Source organism: Abramis brama (genome assembly GCF_963993115.1).
Source record: "Abramis brama genome assembly, chromosome: 12".
NCBI classification, from domain to species: Eukaryota; Metazoa; Chordata; class Actinopteri; order Cypriniformes; family Leuciscidae; genus Abramis; species Abramis brama.
Window position 1 is genome coordinate 33,261,066 of NC_139974.1, and position 21,787 is coordinate 33,282,852.

At 38.8% G+C, this 21,787-nt stretch overlaps 1 protein-coding gene across 13 annotated transcripts in view; it reads right to left on the minus strand.

Moving 5' to 3' along the window:
• Nucleotides 1-21,787, minus strand: part of macf1a (microtubule actin crosslinking factor 1a) — a 171,386-nt gene that overhangs the window by 115,880 nt on the left and 33,719 nt on the right. Inside the window, exon 1 of one of the 13 annotated variants that reach the window (XM_084130474.1) lies at nucleotides 12,110-12,472. The exons of 11 other annotated variants lie outside the window; for them this stretch is intronic. In XM_084130474.1, the coding sequence (XP_083986600.1) occupies nucleotides 12,110-12,164 (55 nt within the window). In that variant the 5' untranslated portion in view covers nucleotides 12,165-12,472. Of the gene's footprint in view, nucleotides 1-12,109; nucleotides 12,473-21,787 lie in introns of those variants that run through there. One more of the 13 variants, XM_084130469.1, reaches the window with a different exon arrangement.

Here is a 21,787-nt window from a genome sequence, read left to right on the forward strand (position 1 = left end):
GTGGTAACAGTCAAGCATGTGAAGGCACATGGCCCAACTCTCTCATTATTAATCCAAAGGCTGTACTGCCACTTCTAATACCAACAACAGTCACACTTAATAACAAGTAACATCACTGCTCTCAACTGGTCTCAGATCTGTTACTTTTCACCCGCCTGATAATGACGACGGATGTCAGTAATCTGCCAAACATGGCACAGGTGAAGCAACACAGAAACTCACGTGAAACTGACACTCATCATGAAACTGCAGAACTATTCATCTGGAATTTAAAGAGATAAGCCTAATTAACACACTTTAAAGTTTCACAAATACCAACCAAATAAACACATAGGATTTCAAACTCTTTTTATTCCAAATAAAGTTCTCGATACTGACTGGCTTGCTGCAGAGTAACAGGTAGATGCTGCATGTCTTGACAAGGTGAACGGATAGCACTAAACACCATCCCTGTTTAAATATGTCTTTAGGTGCCATTAAAAGATTACATCAAACTGAGCTGCAGACTGACTTAAGACAAGGGTTGATGCAAGGATACTACACACACACACAGCAGACAGCACACATGCTTCCACACAAACAAATACAACTGAAAGAGGCGAAGCTTAACGCAGGTTTAATCTCATCTCTCAGCCCATCTACAAAAACATTTTGTACAGACAGTCTGAGTATACTCTAAATATTGCATGCATGAAGCAGCCCTGTGGAACCTTTACAGGGACAATTATTTTAATGGCAAAAAAATAAGCATTTTTTTATATAAAAAAAAAAAGTTTTATATATTATTATTTTATTTTATTTTTTCTATAAATTTCACTACTTGCATATAAAATATACTGTTTTTGAGATTTTATACGAAAGAGAACATTCAATGCATGAGATGAATGCACAGGACATGAAATGGGTGAAAAAGAAATCCAAGTGTGACCACCAGGTGGACCATGCAGTGCCGGTGCTGACAGATACAAACTAAGCTCATGCCAGGATAGGGCCTCTTAGACAAATGCGAATGGACCACCATAAATAAACCTAGCTAACTATCACCGTGTCAGTTTGAGGGGTCACCCTTTCATTAACTGTCAACACAGAGTTCGTCTTTAAAGTTCATCTTCCATGAAGTCACTGAACCCAAAGAGACGAACTGAGTTTGTGTGTCGGTGTGTGTGGACACTGACACCGTGGCTGCGTCAGAGGCGATGCCTGAGCTGCCTGGACTCAGTTCAATGCAGTTTTAAAAGGTCCGTTTTATTGAGCCACTTTGATACAGCAGCCAGGAAGTGAAGCACAGAGTCATTAGGCAAACACAGAGAGACAGTCCACACGGTAGGAATGAGGTGGGGAAATAAAGAAAAGATTTATTCTCACACCTCTGTGGCGAAAGAGCGCAAGTCTCTCATCCCTCTCTTTCACCCAGGAGCCAAACCTCCAGAGCTGACGACAGGCTTACTTAATCACAGGTTAATAGTGGGAAAAGAATTGAAGGGGGGAGTGGGGGAAGGGATATGGAGAGAAAGAAGGTCGTGAGAGAGACAAATTTCAAGAAGAGGTCAGGGATTGGAAAGGACAGAGACCGGGGAAAGAAAGAAAGACAGAAAAGATAAAAAGAAGGGGTGGAATGTAGGGAGGATACACAAATACAACACAGAAAGAAAGAACGTTACCGACACCTCCATTTTCCCCCGGCTTCTGTCATCACCATGGCAACCCGTAAATTAGGTATCGGCCTTGCCCCCGTCACCCACTCAACCCCTCATAAAAGACCACTATGTCCTTGTTCGGTGCCAAAAGAGACCACAAAGTCCAGTTAATCATCTCCTCCAGTGGAGGGAACTTGGGAAAGTTGACAATCATTGACCTCAACTTTGCCAAAATGTTTTCAAAAGTAAAGGTGAGACGGTTAGTGTGGTTTGATGCCATAAATATGGCCAAACTAGGTAAAAGTACGGGGCAAAATTTGGAGAGATAATACTGAAATTAGGGATATGAATTAAACCCCTAAATATACTTCAGATTTTGTATGTACATTAGGGTATGCATTAAGTAAATTTCATCATCAGCAAAAGTATGCGCATATTGTACGGCCATAGACCAATTTTTCAAACCCTAATTACCCTGTACGATCATCTCACGGGTCGGCATGAATTTAAAAAGTAAAATAAAAAAATGGTCCAATTACTGGATACGGCAACAACAATAGCACTGACAAGGTGCTGACAAAGGGTAAAAAAACCCACCCAACTCTAGTTTAAACAAGTGGGAAATCTTTGAAAGGCTGTGTTCACATCAAAACTTAAGTATACTTTGGGCTTTACGGGTGTCCCAAATCAGATCGCAAAAAGCAATATATAATTTTTTTTTTTAAATCAAGTCATGCAATTATGGTGTTCATGACTGATCATTGCTGAAACCTCCAAGTAAGCAGGAACTTGTGCCTATTCTCAAACAGAATGCTGTGTTTGAGACGGGTTTCACTGGGATGTGGAATGGTGCAGAGTGGGAAGCATTTAGCATGAAGAGTTTCACAGCTAAGCTTTGTGTGTGCTCAGTGCAGCCAGTCATGCACTGTACCATGGGAAAGGGCCACCAAGAGTGTCCACTTTAACAAGAAGAAAGGCCTTGTGTCCATCAGCATGCGTGTCTGTGTGTGTATGATGTTAGTCATGCTCATGGGGTTCCATTAGGATGGATAAAACTATTCAAACTAGGCAGATTTTCCTTGAAAGAAAAAGGTAAATGGTAAGGAGGTCTAAATGTTGTCAAACAGTATAAATGCACGTTTTCTTAAATCGACAATGCATCAAATGACCAGTCGCTTTTCTAACGAGTCTGACCGCAGCTGCTTCATTAAGGAAAGGTAATCCGTTTTTAACGAGCCACTATGGGCCTGAAGCCCAAGCCTCACTGAGAAGGACAGGACCCTTGAGGGCTTCGGCTTGTTTGAAGTGTACCACATTGCCTAACTATAAAGGACAGGAGAGATTGAGGGCAAAGAGGGGAAAAGACGAAGATTATAGAAGCTAAGAACAAGAGAAGCGGTTATGGCGTGTTTTAATTGCATGTGCTGTCAGAATCAAAATTAAATCATCCTTCATGATCTTTGCAAAAGTTATGATGAAAAACGTTTTGAGCATGCTTATGGTTAGGGGTTTTTCTGAGGCTAAAAACACACAGGATAACTTAGCAACCATCCACAACACCTTAATGTTGTGCCAGTTAGTTTTGAGTCAGACACCACTCACATTCACTCAAGGTTAAATAAGTGTTTAAATTAAACGCCAAAGGAATAGAGGTAAAAATGGTGAGAGAAAAGAGAATTAGGTGAGATTTTGGGGCCATAAGAGGGAAACTGAAAAAGAAGAAGCATGGGGCCCCAGCATCCATTCATCTGATCAACAGGCCACAACCAGTACAGAGGAAACAAACAAATATGCATGAATGTAAAAGCACACACACACACACACACACACACACTTCAGGAGGCCAATGTAAGCTGTCCTCCAGTTTATCCACCTGTTTACATTACAAGAAACTGTCAATATTTAACAAATCTCTCTTATGCAGCGCAATTTCCTGGTTTAATGTTCACTCTCAGTATATTTTATTCACATTTGCCACTTACTTTCTCTCCCTTTTTACACACAAGCAAGCAAAATAAACCCACTGGCAAGATATATCTGCAATGATTTACTGGGATTTTCCCAAGTAATACAATTTTTCCCACGCTGCTGCAAGAAGAGCCCTCCAGAAATCAGAGGGAGTGTGACATCCAAATGTTTTTTAGGTCGTGATGTAATAGAAGTAGCGATATATCTCCTGTATTGTGACACACATCTGAGGTGAAACAGATAATCAGAAATGCCTGGACTAGTTCTTTCCATCGGTTGTTTATTGGATGGAGGCAGATCTGAATGAGAGCTTGAGGTCGATTTTAAGAAAGGGTTAAACACCTATTTAATTTTGAATTTCTTCAAGAATATATGAGTCGTGTCTGTGCAAAACTCACTGGCACAACAAAAAGGTGTTATTGATGGTTGCTAAGGTATCCTGAGTGGTTTTAGCTTCAGAAAAACCCCTAACCTTAAGTATTTGCGCTATAATGACACACATTGCGCCTTCAGTCTGAATTGAAATGTAACAGTTGAGCTTAGTGGCATTGTGCAGCCATTGATGCAGAAAGATAGAGAAGTGGATCTAGATGGTAAAGCACCTTTCATCTGAAGAGGAGCGAAAGACTGATGATCATCTATCACCAATCTATCATCCTTCCCTTCTTGTCAAGTAGAATTATAGCTTTGGATAGCAGCTTTATCATGGGAATGATAATACTTGTGCTGTTATAAAACCTAGGCAGCATTGTAAGGTATCATTGTTCGTTTTTAAAATGCATCTTATTGTGAACAATTAAGCCATGAATATGTTTCTTTAAAATTTTTTTTTTTTTTTTTTTTTGAGCTCATATTTTTTTTAACACAGTGTTATCAAACTCGATCTTCTGGTGAAATGATAGATTGCTTTCTGGTGGTGACATACAATAGACTTCTCTAGTCATTTAGTCCAGTTAAACCCTAAAGGTCCTTGCACACACTGAGTCTGAAATTTTCGTCTGCATTTTTCCGTATTTGTCATTTGGTGGCTCTGAAATGTCAAAACACTTCTCAAAATGCTTGATGCGAAAAACGCAGAAAATCGAACCGGATCAGATTTTTTTTATGACGGACGAAAGTTTCGGAGACAGTGTGTAAATGTGATTGACACAACGGGAGGTCGTATTTATTTTTTAACGTGTGAAAATTTCAGACGAGAATTTCGGACTCAGTGTGCAAGGACCTTAAATTGAACGCCAGAATAAAAACAAAAAACCAAGTACAATTTTCGATTTAAATTTTTTGATGACAAATCAATTGGCAAATGGCAAAGGTAAATAGAAGGCAGTAAGAACTTATCAATCTCACACCATAATGAAAGCCTGAGAAAGTTAATTGTGCAATAAACATCAACCGGTATCACTTGATAGTTCTATAAGTGATAGATGGTATGAGATACAGAGAGATGATGTCAAGGCGGAGAATCAATATGAAACAGAAACAGAATACAACTGTGTAAGCCAGAAGGTCAAAGGTATGTTGTGGTATTATAAACATGTTTTTATTGATGAAAACTGATATGAAATTAGCTGCCTTAAAAGGTTATTAAATACATAAGCCACAACAAAATGCAAGATAACGTCCATCAGGTGACCTAAAATTATTATATCTGATTAATTTAAGCAAAACCCAAAACACATGCAACAAGCTTAAATCTTCTCAAATACAACCAAGCAGAACTGATCTATAATTTAGAAAAAATGCATCTAAAACAACAATAACTGGTATGAAAAGGAAATGACAGGTTCTGAAACCAAATCAAAGCCCCCGAGCTGAAACATGGGAGGACTAGCAGAGAGAAATGTTTGCGTGAGGAGTCACTATCACTAATGTCTCATTTGAGTCAGTAGGGGAGGAACAGAGTTGCAGTATGAAAATGAGCAAGGCTCAGGGGACTGCTGGGAACTCCTGCACAAAACACATATCACGGGCCTGAAACAATAGATCTTCCCACCAAAATCTCTACAGCCATAATTACTCTCTGATTATCCTCTATGATTATGGAGACAGCAACCAGTCGCATAACTTGGTCTCGGAACCTTAAGTGAGCACGGTTCACCACTATACGACAATATATTATCTAACAGAGCTGTGCATACTGGTAATAAAAAGCACAGCAGTATAAAAATGTACCATGGTATGACAACATGACTTTTGTATCTGACCCATGTAACATTGTGCTGCTATTCAGAGCAGTTAGGTATGGTCCACACACAGTATGAGTAAAAAACTACATTGCCTCATCAAAAAAACTAGTGAAAAAACTACATTGTCTTGTTAAATTGGTCATTTGGTTTCATTCTGTAATTTATTCACCATTGTTCAAAAGTTTGGGGTTGGTAACTTTTTTTAATGTTTTAAAAAGAAGCCTCTCATGCTCACCGCTCAAGCTTTTTGATCAAAAGTAACATAAAAGTAGTAATATATAATGTTATTGCAATTTAAAATAACTGTTTTCTATTTAAATATTTTAAAAGTGTAAATTATTCTTGAGATGACAAAGCTGAATTTTCAGCAGCCATTTCTCCCGTTTTTAGTGTCACATGATCCTTCAGAAATCATTCTAATACACTGATTTGCTGCTCAATAAACATTTCTTATTATCATGTGACATTAAATTGACACTTTTGAATGGTAGTGTATATAAATGTATGTGTATAAAAGTGTATGCATTAAAATGTATGAAATTTCAAACTCGAACACTGAATCTATGAAATCGCTTTATTCGCCACCTAAGGCTGTTTAATTGTTGCCTAAGGTATCAATACCAATGTGCCAAAATTTGGTATCGATCCATCTTAATTGCACAGTGAATGATTTGATATATGAGAAAGGTAATGAAAAACACTTTAAAAAGGATCAACTTAAATAACATTGATACAACATGGCAACAGAATCAGCACTGAACTGTACAGTTAAAGGGTTAGTTCACCCAAAAATGAAAATTCTGTCAGTAATTACTCACCCTCATGTTGTTCCAACCCCGCAAGACCTTCGTTCATCTTCGGAACACAAATTAAGAAATTTTTAATTAAATCTGAGAGCTGGATCACTCCTCCATAGGCTTCTAAGACATTATAACTTGCTGGCCCAGAAAGGTTATTAAAGACATCGTTAATATAGTCCAAGTGACTACAGTGGCTCAATCTTAAGTTTATAAAGCGACGAGAATACTTTTTGTGCGCAAAAAAACACAAAAATAACGACTTTATTCCACTATTCATTTCCTTCTCTCTGGGCCTCGAGTTTTTTCACAGTGTTTTAGCGCAGCGCGTCTGTGTTGCACGTCACACGCATCACACACATGACCGTCGGCCAATAGTGAGCCTACGTGTGACGTACAACACAGATGCGCTGCGCAGTTATACTACGTGAAAAAACTCGAGGCCCAAAGAGAAGGAAATGAATAGTGGAATAAAGTCGTTATTTTTGTTGTTTTTTTGCGCACAAAAAGTATTCTCGTCGCTTTATAAACTTAAGATTGAGCCACTGTAGTCACTTGGACTATATTAACGATGTCTTTAATAACTTTTCTGGGCCAGCAAGTTATAATGTCTTAGAAGCCTATGGAGAAGTGATCCAGCTCTCAGATTTAATCAAAAATATCTTAATTTGTGTTCCGAAGATGAACGAAGGTCTTATGGGGTTGGAACAACATGAGGGTGAGTAATTACTGACAGAATTTTCATTTTTGGGTGAACTAACCCTTTAAGCCAAATTTAGGACATTCCCACAGAGCACGACAGGACCGTTAACGTTTTTAGCATGGCATCATTCCACAGGCAGTGTTGTTGCTGTTTTGAAGTTGGTTTCTCATCTGGGTCTGCCACACCCAGCTGGCCCACAGGAGATATGCAGAGTGCTTATCTCTGTCACTGCCTCGGCCTGTGCGCACTACCATACTAGAGGACTCCTTCGTGACGTACAGTATGAGCATCTCCGCTAGGGCGGTAAATAATATACTACTAATAATACTAGTAAATAATAAATCAAAAAAATGAATTATGTATACGTAGCACTTTTCATTGTGAACAGAGAACCTCCACTAGTGACAATTTTAAAATGGAGAAAACTGATTAAAAAGCCATTAAATGTTACTGAAATTGTCAAACTTCAAACTGGAGCATGCTGATGAATGCCAAATGAAAAAGGGGGCACAATCTTTTGGATCGAAACAAAATTTGTTTTGTTTTTTTATTTAAATTTAATCTAGGTTTTATGTTTTACATAACTGACACTTGTTATTTGTTGTAACAATTGTAACCGCAATGCAGAGTACTTATATATTTGTATATGAATATATCAATTAAGCAAATAAATAATCCAACTATATAATCTGTAATCTATATAATATATAATAATCTACACGGACACAAACATAATTACACAAGCATGCACTCACAAGCAAACAAACTAGTCTGAACTTTGCTCTATGGGCAAAACAAAACAGAAAAAGGGAAAAACCTGAACTGTAACACAGTAGAATTAGCCAGTGAGAGATGACCAGGAAATCATCCCTCAGCCACCAGTGGTGTATCCGTTAAATCAAATTACCTGCTATTTTACAACTCTTAATGTAACTAACATGATCCAGGCCAGGCACTCTGGCACAGAGCCAGTGACAATGGCAAGGAGGTCGTGTGAGTACATTTGGTTGGCTGTGAGGTCTGGTGGCAGATCAGAGGCTTGTTATGGTATGTGATATAAATCAAGGGTAGGAAACCCATCAGGGCTAAGAGTTTGCTGATCAGTAACACCAGAGCACTCGTGGCCAAAGGGGTTTACTTGAAACAGTCAGAAGCCTGCAATTACAGCCAGCACTTCTGTAGATTCCACATGCGTGACAGACTTACACGAGACAATAGAAATACTGAATACTGAGGGGGCTGTAGCAGGATGTTATATAAGGTCAAGTAGTAACCGAATTACCAACGTTACAGGTTGGCTCACATAGATGGTTATCTAATGCATCAACCAATGTTTGCTATTTTGAAATGATTTCCATTAGTCAATAACCTGCTCACTAGGCAGGAGTCAGGACAGAGTGCACAGTTTGTTTCCAAATATAGATGTCAGCATCAGGCACAGAAAAAACCCTACCAGTCAAACAGAAACAGGAAATTATTCCCTGAAATTCCATTTCGCAATTTGAATGTTCTGACCAAAGGAAGGTGAAAGTGATGCTCGGTCATGCAACCAAAAGTTTAAAAAAATTTAACTTTGAACTCACTCTGATACAAGTACTGACAAATGAGAATTATAAAGAGACAGGAAGAGTTGCCGTTTTGGAAATAACAGTGTCCATGATAAAGAAAAATATCTAGATAAAAAAAAAAAAATGCTAAAAATCTTTAAAAAGAAAGGAAAAGGGGGAAAAAAATCGAATCTACGTCTTGATGAATTATATATTTTTTCCTATTTATTCACATGACAGTTGCATCACCTGACATGCATTTTTAAATGCATTTCTGAATAAATTAATAGAAAGGAAAAAAAAAATCCCAAATTCCAATTCTCTGCATCCTCATTTCAAACTGACCTTTTACATCCTCAAAACAGATCTTACACATTCCAATTCTTCAAACATCATGTCTGAAATTTGTGAGCGCCTAAGGCTCACGTTGACATTTATGGGACAGCTTTACAAAGCTTTGCAGTATGTAATAAATCGTATGTTGGCACAGATGGGGAGTTGGATGGTGCAAAGCTATTGTTCTCTGCCAGCTGTCTGACTGTATACATGCATACAAGAGGTGGGTCATGTATTTTGATGAATAAATGCTGAATATGGACACTAGTGTACTGCCTGAATCTCAGTTGAAGAATGCAATCTGTTTTTAAGGAGCCTAAAGGGCACAACAGTAAAGACCTCAGTGAGAAATGTGTGCAAGTGTGTTAGAGGATGGACTGTCTGTGGCTTGGTGGTGAGCTTGCAGAGTCTGAGCCAGTGTTGAGGGGTATTGAGCCTAATCAGGGTTAGGTGGATTATAGTTCTGGGGGGAGACGGCACAGCAAGTCAAGCCTCAGTGACCAGATTTCAAGAGACAAGTACTACCAGACGCACATACCTGCTGTTCTAAACTACACTTACACCCTAACTCATTCATCTACCATCTGTCTTCAAACACTGTCCAGGTGCTCAAACCTGTAACATCATCCAGCGAAAACAACAACCCACATCTATACCTTAATTCTACTACACTCTAAAAATAAAGGTTATTTATAGGCATCTCTGGTTCCATAAAGAACATTTAACATCCATGGAACCTCTCCATTGCACAAAAGGTTCCTTATAGTGAAAAAGTGTATAGACACACACTGAATATTAGAGATGCACCGATTGATCGGCTGGTGACCGGAATTGGCTGATTTTCACATGATCGGCCGTGACCGGCGACCGGCCGGTCAGTCTGACAAATGCCGATTTTATGCCGGTCAAATGCACTCGGGCGCCGCATGATTAACATCGCGCAACATCCGCATCACACGTGCACACGGTACACACATGTAGAAAACCTCGTGAATTACGTCCGTTCAGACCGCAAGCGCGTATTTTTTTTCCGGCGTGCATGTTAATCAATGAGTGCATTCACAACGGTAGCAGGAGCAGCGCGTGAGCGTCAAGCAGGAGCGTCACGAGCAGTGAAGCGCGTTTCGGCGCCGAGTCCATTTGCTGCACTGCTCACGCTCAATTAAAGGAAAAGCACACTTTTGATGGACAAAATAGCCTAAATAGGGTTTCACCAAAAAAGTGCCCAAAATGCACAGACTTTGCGTGTTTTAACAAGAACTAGAGTAGGCTATGTCAGAAAAGAAAACGAAGACTAATATTTATAGAAAATGTACCCATTTAAACTTGTTTTATTATTCAGTTTGTACAAGTGATTGCAATAGGCCTGTGTGTGTGTGCTTTGAGACATATCTTTATACTGCAAGGCTATATTATTTTATTTTTTATTTATATATTATTTTATTGCCATTCCCTGTTTTCATACAGACGTTTAGTTTGTTAAATACATATATAAAAAAATTGAATGTGAAAAGGAAATGGTTCTTCCATAACACTGCACTTTAGATGTGTGTGAACTATGCAAATTGTAAAATGTTCTATTACAGAAAAGATATAAAATAAATATTTGTGTGTGCTGTAAAGTGGTTAGAAAAAATGAAATCGGAATCGGCTAAAATCGGTATCGGCAGGTCAAACTTAATGAAAAATCGGAAATCGGAATCGGCCCAGAAAATTGTAATCGGTGCATCTCTACTGAATATCATTCAAAAGACAGAGTCACTATCTTTAATGACCTTATATGACTTTAACTAGGCAGTAGTATCCTAAAAACATAGTCTCCTAAGCTTAACCTGATCAAACTTGTTTTGGCAATTTAAGTTATATTTAATAACCTTTCTCGACATTATTTTGGGATTGGTCTGGCTTAGGCAAGCCTTAGACAATAGTGTTACTGTCTAGGTATATTACTAGGGTCCATAATACCCTCCCCACCCACCCGTGTTGCTCCATATGGTCAACACACTTGCGGTTGATTCCATCCACTAAAAGCCTGTGCAAATGTCGGCCCCATGATCTGGGATTGAATTACAAAGGAAATAAATACCGCACCATCTTCAATTAACAATATAAAAAAATTTAAGGTAACTCTTTGGCGACATCTGCAAAAAAACTAGAAGGGTATGTTCAAGATGCCAGGTGTCATTTGAAGGTTTAAACAGAATGAATAAGAAGTCATATGGCTGTCAAGTGATCACAGCAAGAAAGAGAAAGTCTGAAGATGAACTACTCCCTTTAAACAAATTATGACCATTCAGCACAGCTGCCGGGGAATACACCCTCCCTGTTCAAAACACACACACACATACACGTAATAAACTCAGCCACTAAGCCATTATTGTGGGCAGTATTATCTGACGGACGACACCAACCACTGACATGAGCAAAGCGTCAATTATCACACCATCCTCAAACGTGATGGCTCAATAAACAGTTAATCACTAATAACTAGTGACTGACTTAAAGCTACCATAGCAACGTATTTGAATATTTTGGAGTGCCTAAGGGAAGGTGAACAGGTGACTTTACTTTGATCTCACAGCCTTGATTCACATATTGGTGCATTTGCTTCCAACCGACTGCGACCAGCTAGTCTAGGAGCAAAAATCTCCCTTTAGCAAAGGACTAATGTCCACTCTTAGTATCCGCATGCAGACACTGTAGACACTACAGAGTTAACAAGCTAATGCACAACAGCCGACCTCTTCATTTGAATCTTGCCTGCAGTTTACCATCAATTTAGCTCTTACCATGCTCATGGGGTCAGTCACAGAAACATGGCATTTCAGCTTTACAAACAACTGCAACACATGCAGGCTGAGAGTATAAACTATGTGGAATATTTTATACAAGGCAAACGACCAATCAGCAACAAAACATACTGAATGAAACCAACCTCTCTTTTCCTCGAGTTCCTGAAGGTACTGTCGGTATGATGCTGCGGCGCTCATTTCGCCACAGCAATAAAGTAGAAAACAGAACTGAAGAAACTAAAAATAGAGGGACTCTATGGGTAGAAATGGAAGGTTAGAAACTGAAAGGAACAGAGGTTGTTCCAAGTTTGCTTAAAAGGCAAAGAAGCGGGAGAGGCCATTGTGAAAATCTAAAGGCTCCATGGAATCCAGCAAGTCACCAATCCATAGCCAGCAGGGAAATCCAGTCGCTCACTTCCTGTTCCTTTCTTTTGAATGTCTTATAAATCGCTGTAGTTTCCACTCAAGTCCCTGTGTGTGTGTACCAGCCGGCTGTCTGGTAGCTCTGAGAGCGTGGCGTGTTTTAGAGCCGGATAGAGGAACTGCACTTTGAACACAAGACAGGTGATGTCACTGCCAGTGCTCGAGCATGTGTTGCACTCCCTGTGTGACTCAGGCTTCGTGTGTATAAATCGCAAAGGAAATTTTTGCATCAATATACTGGGCTGTGTGTTCAGCTTGAACAAACAAATCCTATCGCTATCTCATGATAGTCATTATGTTCTCTGGCTCCTATCAATATATGAGAGAGTATATCTAGGACCCACAAAGTGATTTAATTCAAGAATGTAAAAAAATAAAATTACATTTAAAGTTGAAATATACTTTGAAATATTTTCCTTTCATTCTTCCTCTACCAAACTGATCTAACAACTGATTGCAGTCTCTCTCTTTAGTTACTTTTTATCTTGGAGGAAGGTAAATAAGGTAGTGAAAGATCTAACAGCCCTTACTTACACCTTCTGTCTAGAGTTCAATAGTTTAAAAGATTCAATATCTCACTCCAAAACAACAACACTACTTTTACTTGAGGCATAATCTACAAAAAAAACAAAAAAACATGTGGAGTTTGCATTATAATCAGTGAACTTTTGACGAAAACATAACAGAGATTTTCCAGCCAAAACATATTGTAAAAAGTAAAAAAAAAAAAAAACCACAGCCAAAACATCTTAACATTCTTACAATTCATGTGGTTTTAAAAAGCACTCTTACACAAGAACACCCAGAAGTCACTAATGCCCGTGAGAATTAAAATCTCATGTAGTATTTAAATGACTGAAAGCAGTTAGCAGTGATTAGCTAAAAGGACTGAGAAAAACATTATTCATCATATACGGTAATCAAAGAGAGCATGGATGCAATTAAACAGCCCATGGATGAGTGAAATAGAGAGATGGGCAAATATAAATAAAGATAAAGTGGAATTACATTTACACTGTATTGAACTAGAGTTTTTCTATTTAGGGTTTGTCATGACACATGGGATGTGTCTGTTTTGTAAATGCAAGTTATAGGCTAGATCTTATTGTGAACGATCTATTTAAATTTTTCATTATTTACATTTTTTGTTTACAAAAAAAACAATCAATCATAAAAAATCTCTACATCAAGACCTAAAGCTGCTATGTTACATTTACTGACAGATGTGTCAGATTGCAAAGCATCATTTTTGTTTTTGTCCAATTTTATTTTTGTCTAATGGGTGAGTTACCGAAGTGGATCTAATGGATTGGTCAAACATAATTATAAACAACAGAAACACAAACCAACCACCAATTCAGTGAAATTGCTTTCCCCACAAAACCATTTAGGGCGTAACCGTGAGTGCACGTGTTGTGTAGGATCAGAGATCTGTCTTACCTGATTTAGAGGCACAGCATTAACAGCACAGCATCAACATGAAAGAAAGACAGAAAAAGAAAGATGTTAGAGAAGTGAATCGAAAGAATATTACTCCATTAAATTACAAATGACAACAAAAACATACAGCGAAGAGTGCTAAAGGTTGTACAGGGACACACACACACACACACATACAGACACATGCAAACATGCTTGAACTCTTGCAAAAGCCAACTAACAGCCTCTCATTTGTCTGGAAAAAAAGCCACAGCCTCCACACAAGATGGAAGTATTGTTTGTTAAACTGAGTGTTGCAAAGATGTTGTCTAGATGCTGACCAACCTAAAATTAAAAATTCAGATGGAGAAAATCTATCAAACCATTATGGCAAGCCTGTCTGCATCACTGAACCCATCAGGGATTTTTTCTGCTTGGTACATAGAGACGTCAGTATGTCAAGGGTGTCAGACCTCATGGGAAAGAGTAATGGTGTGATACACTTTAATATCCTTTGATATTCTCTGCTACAGCTGGAATGAAAGTCCCACATTGCACCAGAGCTAATGTGGAGGAACACTCCCTTCCCCCAGCAAAAGATGCAGCTCTGCACACTAGTGGTGTACACATGCATTTCTTTCTCAACTGTTTACGTTCACTTAAGACAGAACCTACTATGTTTGCTAGGATACTTGCCAAGACGGCCATATTGACATCATTTTTGTGTGAATTCGTCCTTTCAGGTGCAAGACTTGAAAGAGAACTCAATAGTTCCCCACTGGCTTTCCGTGTGCGCGCACACACAAATCTTCTCACAGTGCGTGCATGTGCGATTTCTCTTTCTCGTCTTCTTGCGCTTGAATGTTTAAATTGGAAAGGCTTAAATGAGTTTAGTTTAAACACAGATAGCAACAAATGCTGTTCAGGTCTCACCTGCGCTCGCACCTGGAAGATGATAATGGCGTAAATGACTGGTCATATTAGAGCATACGGCACTCGCATCGAACAAAGTTTAGGGGAAGCCAGAATGTATCCAGCCGTATCCATCAACAGAAACATACATTAGCCTAACTCAGTCTGTCTGTTTTACGCATTGTTATTTTTAACAACCCATTTACAGATGCGCATGCGTCGCCAGATTTGACATAAACCGTGGTGCAAGTGCGTGCCGAATTGTGGGTGGAGAATGGTTTGATTTTTTTTACCGAGAACCATTACACCCCTATTGCTGACACACACATTTCACTACAATTCATACAAAGGTACATTTGATGCGTCAACATTTGTAAGAACAGGTTAACACACGTTCAAGACCATCACAAAGGTGGATCAAGGGCAGTCTGATAGTATGGTGCCAGATTCAAGTGACAGTGATTTTGATCTTAAAGACATGCACACACCCAGAGCAATAGGCTTGGTTTTAATTCTATACACAAATGTCCAACATGAAAACACAATCATCCTCAACATATACACCTTAACTAGAACATCCCTTTCAGAGACACACGAGACATGGACAGTGAGTGTGTCATATACATTAAATATGCATAGACACATACTCAAGATGTCCTCAAAGACAAAGAAGTGTTCCTTAAAAAAAAACCCAATGATGTCTGCTCCAAATTCTCTCATACAAGAAGACAAAAATGAACAGAGTAGAAGATGGAAGCAAAAATAATTGAAAATAGACAGCCAAGGATGATAAAACCTCACTGGCGAAGAGGCATCATGAGACATGAATTTATTGACAGGAAAAGCAGAGGTCTCTCATGGCCAGTAAGAGAAGAGAGGGGGATGGGGTGAAAGCTGGAGAAAAACTGAGATAGAGAGAGAGAGAGAGAGAGAGAGAGAGAGAGAGAGAGAGACATATGCAGCCACACCTAAATGTAGGTCATGCACAGTGTAGTGATGAAGCCGATAAGATCTGACTGATTAAGACAGAAAAACAGGAATGAGAGAGAATAGAGAAAATAATCTGATAATTTAAAATATATGTATGGAAAACTAGACTGATACATTTTCTGCATAAAAATGAGTGATGCTGACCTACAAATATTCACTGCCATGATGCAAGGCTGTTTTCTGTGACTGCCAGGGTGTTGCTATAAGGTTGCTAAGGTATTCTAGGTGAAGACCACCCCAAATCTCTATGATTGTCTTATCAAGCTTCACTAAAAAAAAAAATACTTCCATAACAAGAGATGAAAATAATCTCAGGGAAAGAACTTGGCATGATAAAAACACTTCTAGACATGGCAGAATGAGCACTTTTTTAAGCGGGCTACCTGCTGTCAGGGTGGGCGTCTGTTCAGAGGCATTTTGCGAAATCTCTTTTGAGCAAACAGCCAAGTCTTTTCTCAAATCCCACCCAGAGCAGATTGCTGTGGATTAGGGGCCCTGCATGAGAGTATGCATTCTTACTGTCTTCAATCCAGATGAACTGATATTTCATAAACAAACGTATAGGTCACGCTCACCGGGCTGGAGGGAATGTAGCATGCAAACCACAAAATCCAGTGTGGAATGAGTCCATGTAGAAGTACATTTTGAAGTAAGCATTTCTGCAGGTCAGATCATGCTGATTCAGAAGTGGCAGGTTTGCTTGGCTGCTCACATGGGAATTGAAACCCCTTGTTGTCCACTAACTACCCAAATCAGGATTTATTTTGCTTACCTGTCCTGCACTGATGCAAGCAGCCCCAGCCCAGTCTATAACAGGGTGCATATGAAAAAACACACAGACACACACACGGTATGGTCTTATGCTCTACAGTTAAAAAGGCCAATGAGTTTATAAGTGCGAAAATAAGGTAAAAAAACCCTACTAAATGTACACATACCATCCATCCTATAGATTAGACGGTGCATCCCAAATTATGGAACATTGAATCAATAGGCATCCAAGATGGCATCCCTTACGAAAAAGAAGTGCATTTGTTCTGAATGTGCACTTGTAGTGTACTTCAAATCTTAAGTATATTCTACCGTTCTGGTACCAACTGATATCCGGCTGCTTTAAAACGCTCCTGTGAGTGTTTATGTAAGAACTCAGTGAAGAGCATAAAAGATTTCTATTTACAACATGTTTTTGCAGCTTTTTAGCCAAATCAAGAGATATCTGTTAAGCGCATGAACACAATGGCCAATCAGATGTCAGAATCCACTCAAAAGTTTTTGTTCTTTAGTTCTGCATGTTAGCGAATCCTTTCATTGTAACCAACATTTAACATAACCAAATATAATTTGCATTTATTGTCAGTACTGGCTTGCAGTTCACACAAGTAGGGTACTTTGTACAGTGTGTACTTGTGTGCAATGTGTGTGGATGACCGTGTTTGTTTGCCACCACCAAATATCATTACTGACCCAGGAAAAACCTGATAAAGATGTATCCAATTACCAGTTAAGTGGGTAAACATTTTGCAATGAAGTCTGAAAAGTGAAGTGGCTTGATTTGTGAGGTTCTCTATTAGGACATCTTTATAATGTATTAATATGCACCAGAAATGGCATTCTGGCTTACTTGTATTTGAGCATCAACGCAGAAGATAGTTTTGTTCTTTAGTAGGAATATGAAAATTAGTATCCAGCCTAGTATTATTATGGCTTTGTACAAAACAAATGCAAATGAAAAACTGCAACATGCAAACAAACAATTCAAATCCAGACAAATTAATAAACTTCTACAGTATATTAGTGAATGAGCAAATGTAGATTATAAACAACAGTCCTTTGGAATGTGAACAGCTGCCCGCCGGTGATGAAAACCACTGATAGTGAACTGTGAAATACAGCTTCCACACACATCACACATACAACTGTGTGTCTGGGCTGCTGCTGGTGCTATTTAGGATCTCTGTAACATAAGTCGTGATTTCCTGTGCAATAACCAATTCAAAGCCTGGCACTCACATGCCTGGGACACACTGGAGACACTGACCCATTTCCACAGACAGCAGGGGGTAGAACAAAGCACCGACGGGTCACAGACCAAATACTCGGCACAGGCCCTGACAAGCCCCCACAAATCAGTAGATGTGTCCTGCCATTTGGGGATGGGAGAGAAACACCAATAGCCAACCTGATTGAGGGATTTCTGTATGCTGTCAAGACTGAGCAGCTATAAAGAGAAGAAATACGAGAAATGCCACTAAAATGGGTGATCTGAGGACAGAATGACAGAAAAACTGAGAAACGGGTAAAGCAAGGTGGAAGAAGAAATAAAGATAGAAAGAGGCTGATTTATAAAGCAAGACAAGCAGTAGACATGAGTGACAGAATCTCGGCGGGCAGCTGGAGTGCCAGCGGTCTACAGGAATTTATGGAGACCAGCGATCTCAACATAGTTCACAGTCATCCACGGAGTTCAATTGCACAGCCGTCTGCTCAGAAACAAACAGGTGACACCTGCTCAACAAACTCACCATAAAGAACAGCAAGGGAAACAAATGTTAATGAGGCAATATTAAAATATTAAATTAATTCTTCTTCTTGCTACTTTTTGAGGGGAAGCTGCAGCTTTTATGTTTTAAATGGTAGAAAAACTCAATACAAACACTAAACGTCTTTGTGGAGTTTTCTTACTCTGAAAACCTAAATAGTGATTTTATTCATAGCTAACTGTAGTAATTCACTCTAGTAAATTAAGCAAAAGCAGCAAGGTTTTAGTTTGCAAAGGTATTTTAGAAAATCTGTATTCTATTGACATTGAAGATCAACATCAAGAACATAACATAAAAAGTAAATAATCAAAATCCAAAATATTTTTTCCCAAGCAAAACAGGATATTTAAGATGAAAAAGTAGGAATTCATTTATTGTATCCATTGGATCGTGAAAACTGGGAATCCTATTAGGGATGGGCCGGTGATGGCAAAGCTGAATTTTCTGCAGCCATTACTCCAGTCTTCAGTGTTTAGCCTAATATTCTTGGAAAAATATTAAGTTCAAAAGACCAGAATTTATTTGAAATGTAAATGTCTTTACAGTAAATTGTGATCAATTCAATGCATCATTGCTAAATAAAAGTACTAGTTTTTATACACACACAGAAAAATCTTACTAACCACAAACTTTTGAATGGTAGTGTATACTGTAGGTTCAATTTTGATTTCATTTTGATTTAAAGCTGAAATGATGCCTGTGTTTACAGAAATTCACATATTAAATTTACACCACAACAAACAAAGGGAACAAAGACCACATAGGCTTATTTTGCCCACACATCCACGCGTCATTTAGACCATTAACAGCATGGTGCTAATGCGCAAGAATGAAGGTTTGATTAACAGTGGGGCACAGATCACATCGACCTCACAAAAGCAACCTCAAAAATCAATCTCCGATTGGATGACACGCATGACCTCATCTCCATTCAACACTCCAGACTGCATGTAGCCATCTCAGCAGATTCTAATGGCAGCCATCCTCTGAATTCCCCTTTCTCTATCTCCTGTTCCTCTCTTCAGCAGCTGTCATTCTGCTGTCCGACCACACCATATTGCAGGATGGTCCACACCCTGATGAAGAAACCCATCCGAAACAGTCCTGTGAATGTCGATCCAGAGGCACCCTTAAAATGCTGCCAATGCGTTTTATGAAACAACTGTGTCTAGAGGAGATGGGCAGGATGACAGCTGAGAGAAAATACTAAGTGTATTGAATCTCTCCTCACACACATGCACTTCACTTCCACTCTTTCATTTAAGGAAGGCATCTACTTTTAATTGCACCTGTCTGGTTTCTCGACTCCATATCCATGCCTCGTTGAGACCACTAAAGCTCTTGGAAGGGTTAAAGCAATTACACACAAAAAGACTCTTACATACACATTGATTTGAAGATGTGCTTGTCACGGAGGTCGTCGATCACCTGCCTCTCAGAGTAAAGGGTGAGTGTCTATAGCTCTTGCTCATGATAGAGAGAGATCCTAGTGAAAGTTAAAATAAACACTTCAAACTGGCAGGTGTAGAGCAAATACAGACAGAAACAGTTCTTGGTTCAAAGGCGTTTTAATGGGTTTGAACTTCTCTGCTATTGTTTAAAAACTCAATAAAGCTTCAGTATAATGTAACTGAACCAGGTCAGCATTACAACAGTACCACTGTGCGTACTGTATAATGTTTTAAATTTATTTTTATTTCAGTTTGAGCAATTTTATTTCAGTAATTGTTCTGTTAAAGTGTTTCATCTTCCTTTTTCCTCCTTATCTTCCTTTCCAGTAATTTGCGATTCCCCCCAAATTGGGACACACCTCTTACATTTCAACATTCCTTTCTCTGTCTGTCAGTGACTGACATGACTTGCATGATTACATGACCACAAAATCCACTGAATAAATACTATAATATATAACTCTTCCTCCCCTTATTGAACAGCTGCTTCAGTTTTATTATACAGTTCAGAAAAAATAGAAAAATGTCTGTGTAAAAACACAAAAGCACTGTATGAGCCATTACATAATCCAAACAGGAAATGGTTAAAAAAGCAAGCATGCAGGAGATGACAGAGATCAGTGTAGACCAGCAGAGGGCCTGATGAGTATGAAAGTACAAGAACAAGAGAAAGAAATAAAAAGACTTCTCAGCTCTGCATCCAGAGAAAGATTTCATTCATTGGCCACTGACAAACACCACTACCCTTTTCCTTCTCCTCCCTCCTCTTCTCTTTACTGCCTTTGTTCTTTCCCCTCACTCTCTGTATTGATTTAAGGGTGGTTTAAGGTGATCTGCAGTGCTGTAATGTAATGATGTGGAACTGGTCTACACTTCCAGCAACAAGAGTACCGCATCAAGACCCCAGAATCAGCCATTCGCAACAGACAGAGGCAGGACAGGCCACATAGATCTAGCTTGTCTTAAAATGGTTTGGTGTTTGTTAAAGCACAGTAGACAGAAAAGAGATGTGCCTGTCGGCGCAGTTTTTCAGTTGCCTTGGTTCCAGAAGTATTTTACCAATTCATTTTTGTTTTAAAGGAAACAAACCAACCAGCTACAATGTGAATCACAATATTATAAACTTTATTTTGAAGCAAAAAAGTAGTTGAAAAACAGACCAAAAAAACAACAAAAAGGTACAAAACTATGGAACTAGTTCTATGAGGCACTGCTAATGACATAATCCAATTAAATCAATGGGCAGATATAAAATTGTTGATTTAAAGATGTTGATTATGTATAGACACAATATTTATGTAGGCTGAGAGCACAGGAGGATTGACTTGCATCATTTTCAGAGTTTCATGGGAATGGGTGACCAGAGTCAGGGTTATTTTGGAGTGATTCGCTTGTTTCAATTCTCAATTTTTTTGCAGAACCATACAGTTTCTCCACCAGGAATTTGCTTATAAACATGATTATTTCTATAAAAAGAAAATATTTAGCTGATGGCTTCGATTAACAACCTTGTAGCTCATAGAATGTTCGTTTTAATCTTATAAGTTATTGATAAAAAACAAATTCCCCATGGAGAAAATGTGATTTTTACTACCGGAACATCAACTGTTGCACTATAACCCACACAGTTTGGCAGAAAAATATCAGTTCAAAATCAAAACCACTCTTAGCCTGTTTGTCTAGCACTGATGACGGCACAGTGTCCTCAAGTACTATTATTCAGATGTTTAGAAAATGTGAGTTGTGCCTTGTAAAACCTGCTGCCACAATTAGTAATATGGTGTTTGTTGGCGTTTGTTAGTGCGGACTGATTCATTGATTTATGGGAAATCAAAGTCAATGTCTGTTTATTAAGTAAACATGCTGCGTGATTTGAGGTATATCACCCATGACCAAAACTATGTGGAAGAGTTAGGCACTAAGATTTAATACTATTGTAGAACACAGCAAATAAATGGCAAGTGACCATCTGGTAATTTCACATCATAAGGGACACCACTCACAGCCCTGGGGAATAAGGAACAGCTTACATTCCTTACATCACACCCATTAACATTGGCCTGTTTTTCCCCATTTTAATCCAACA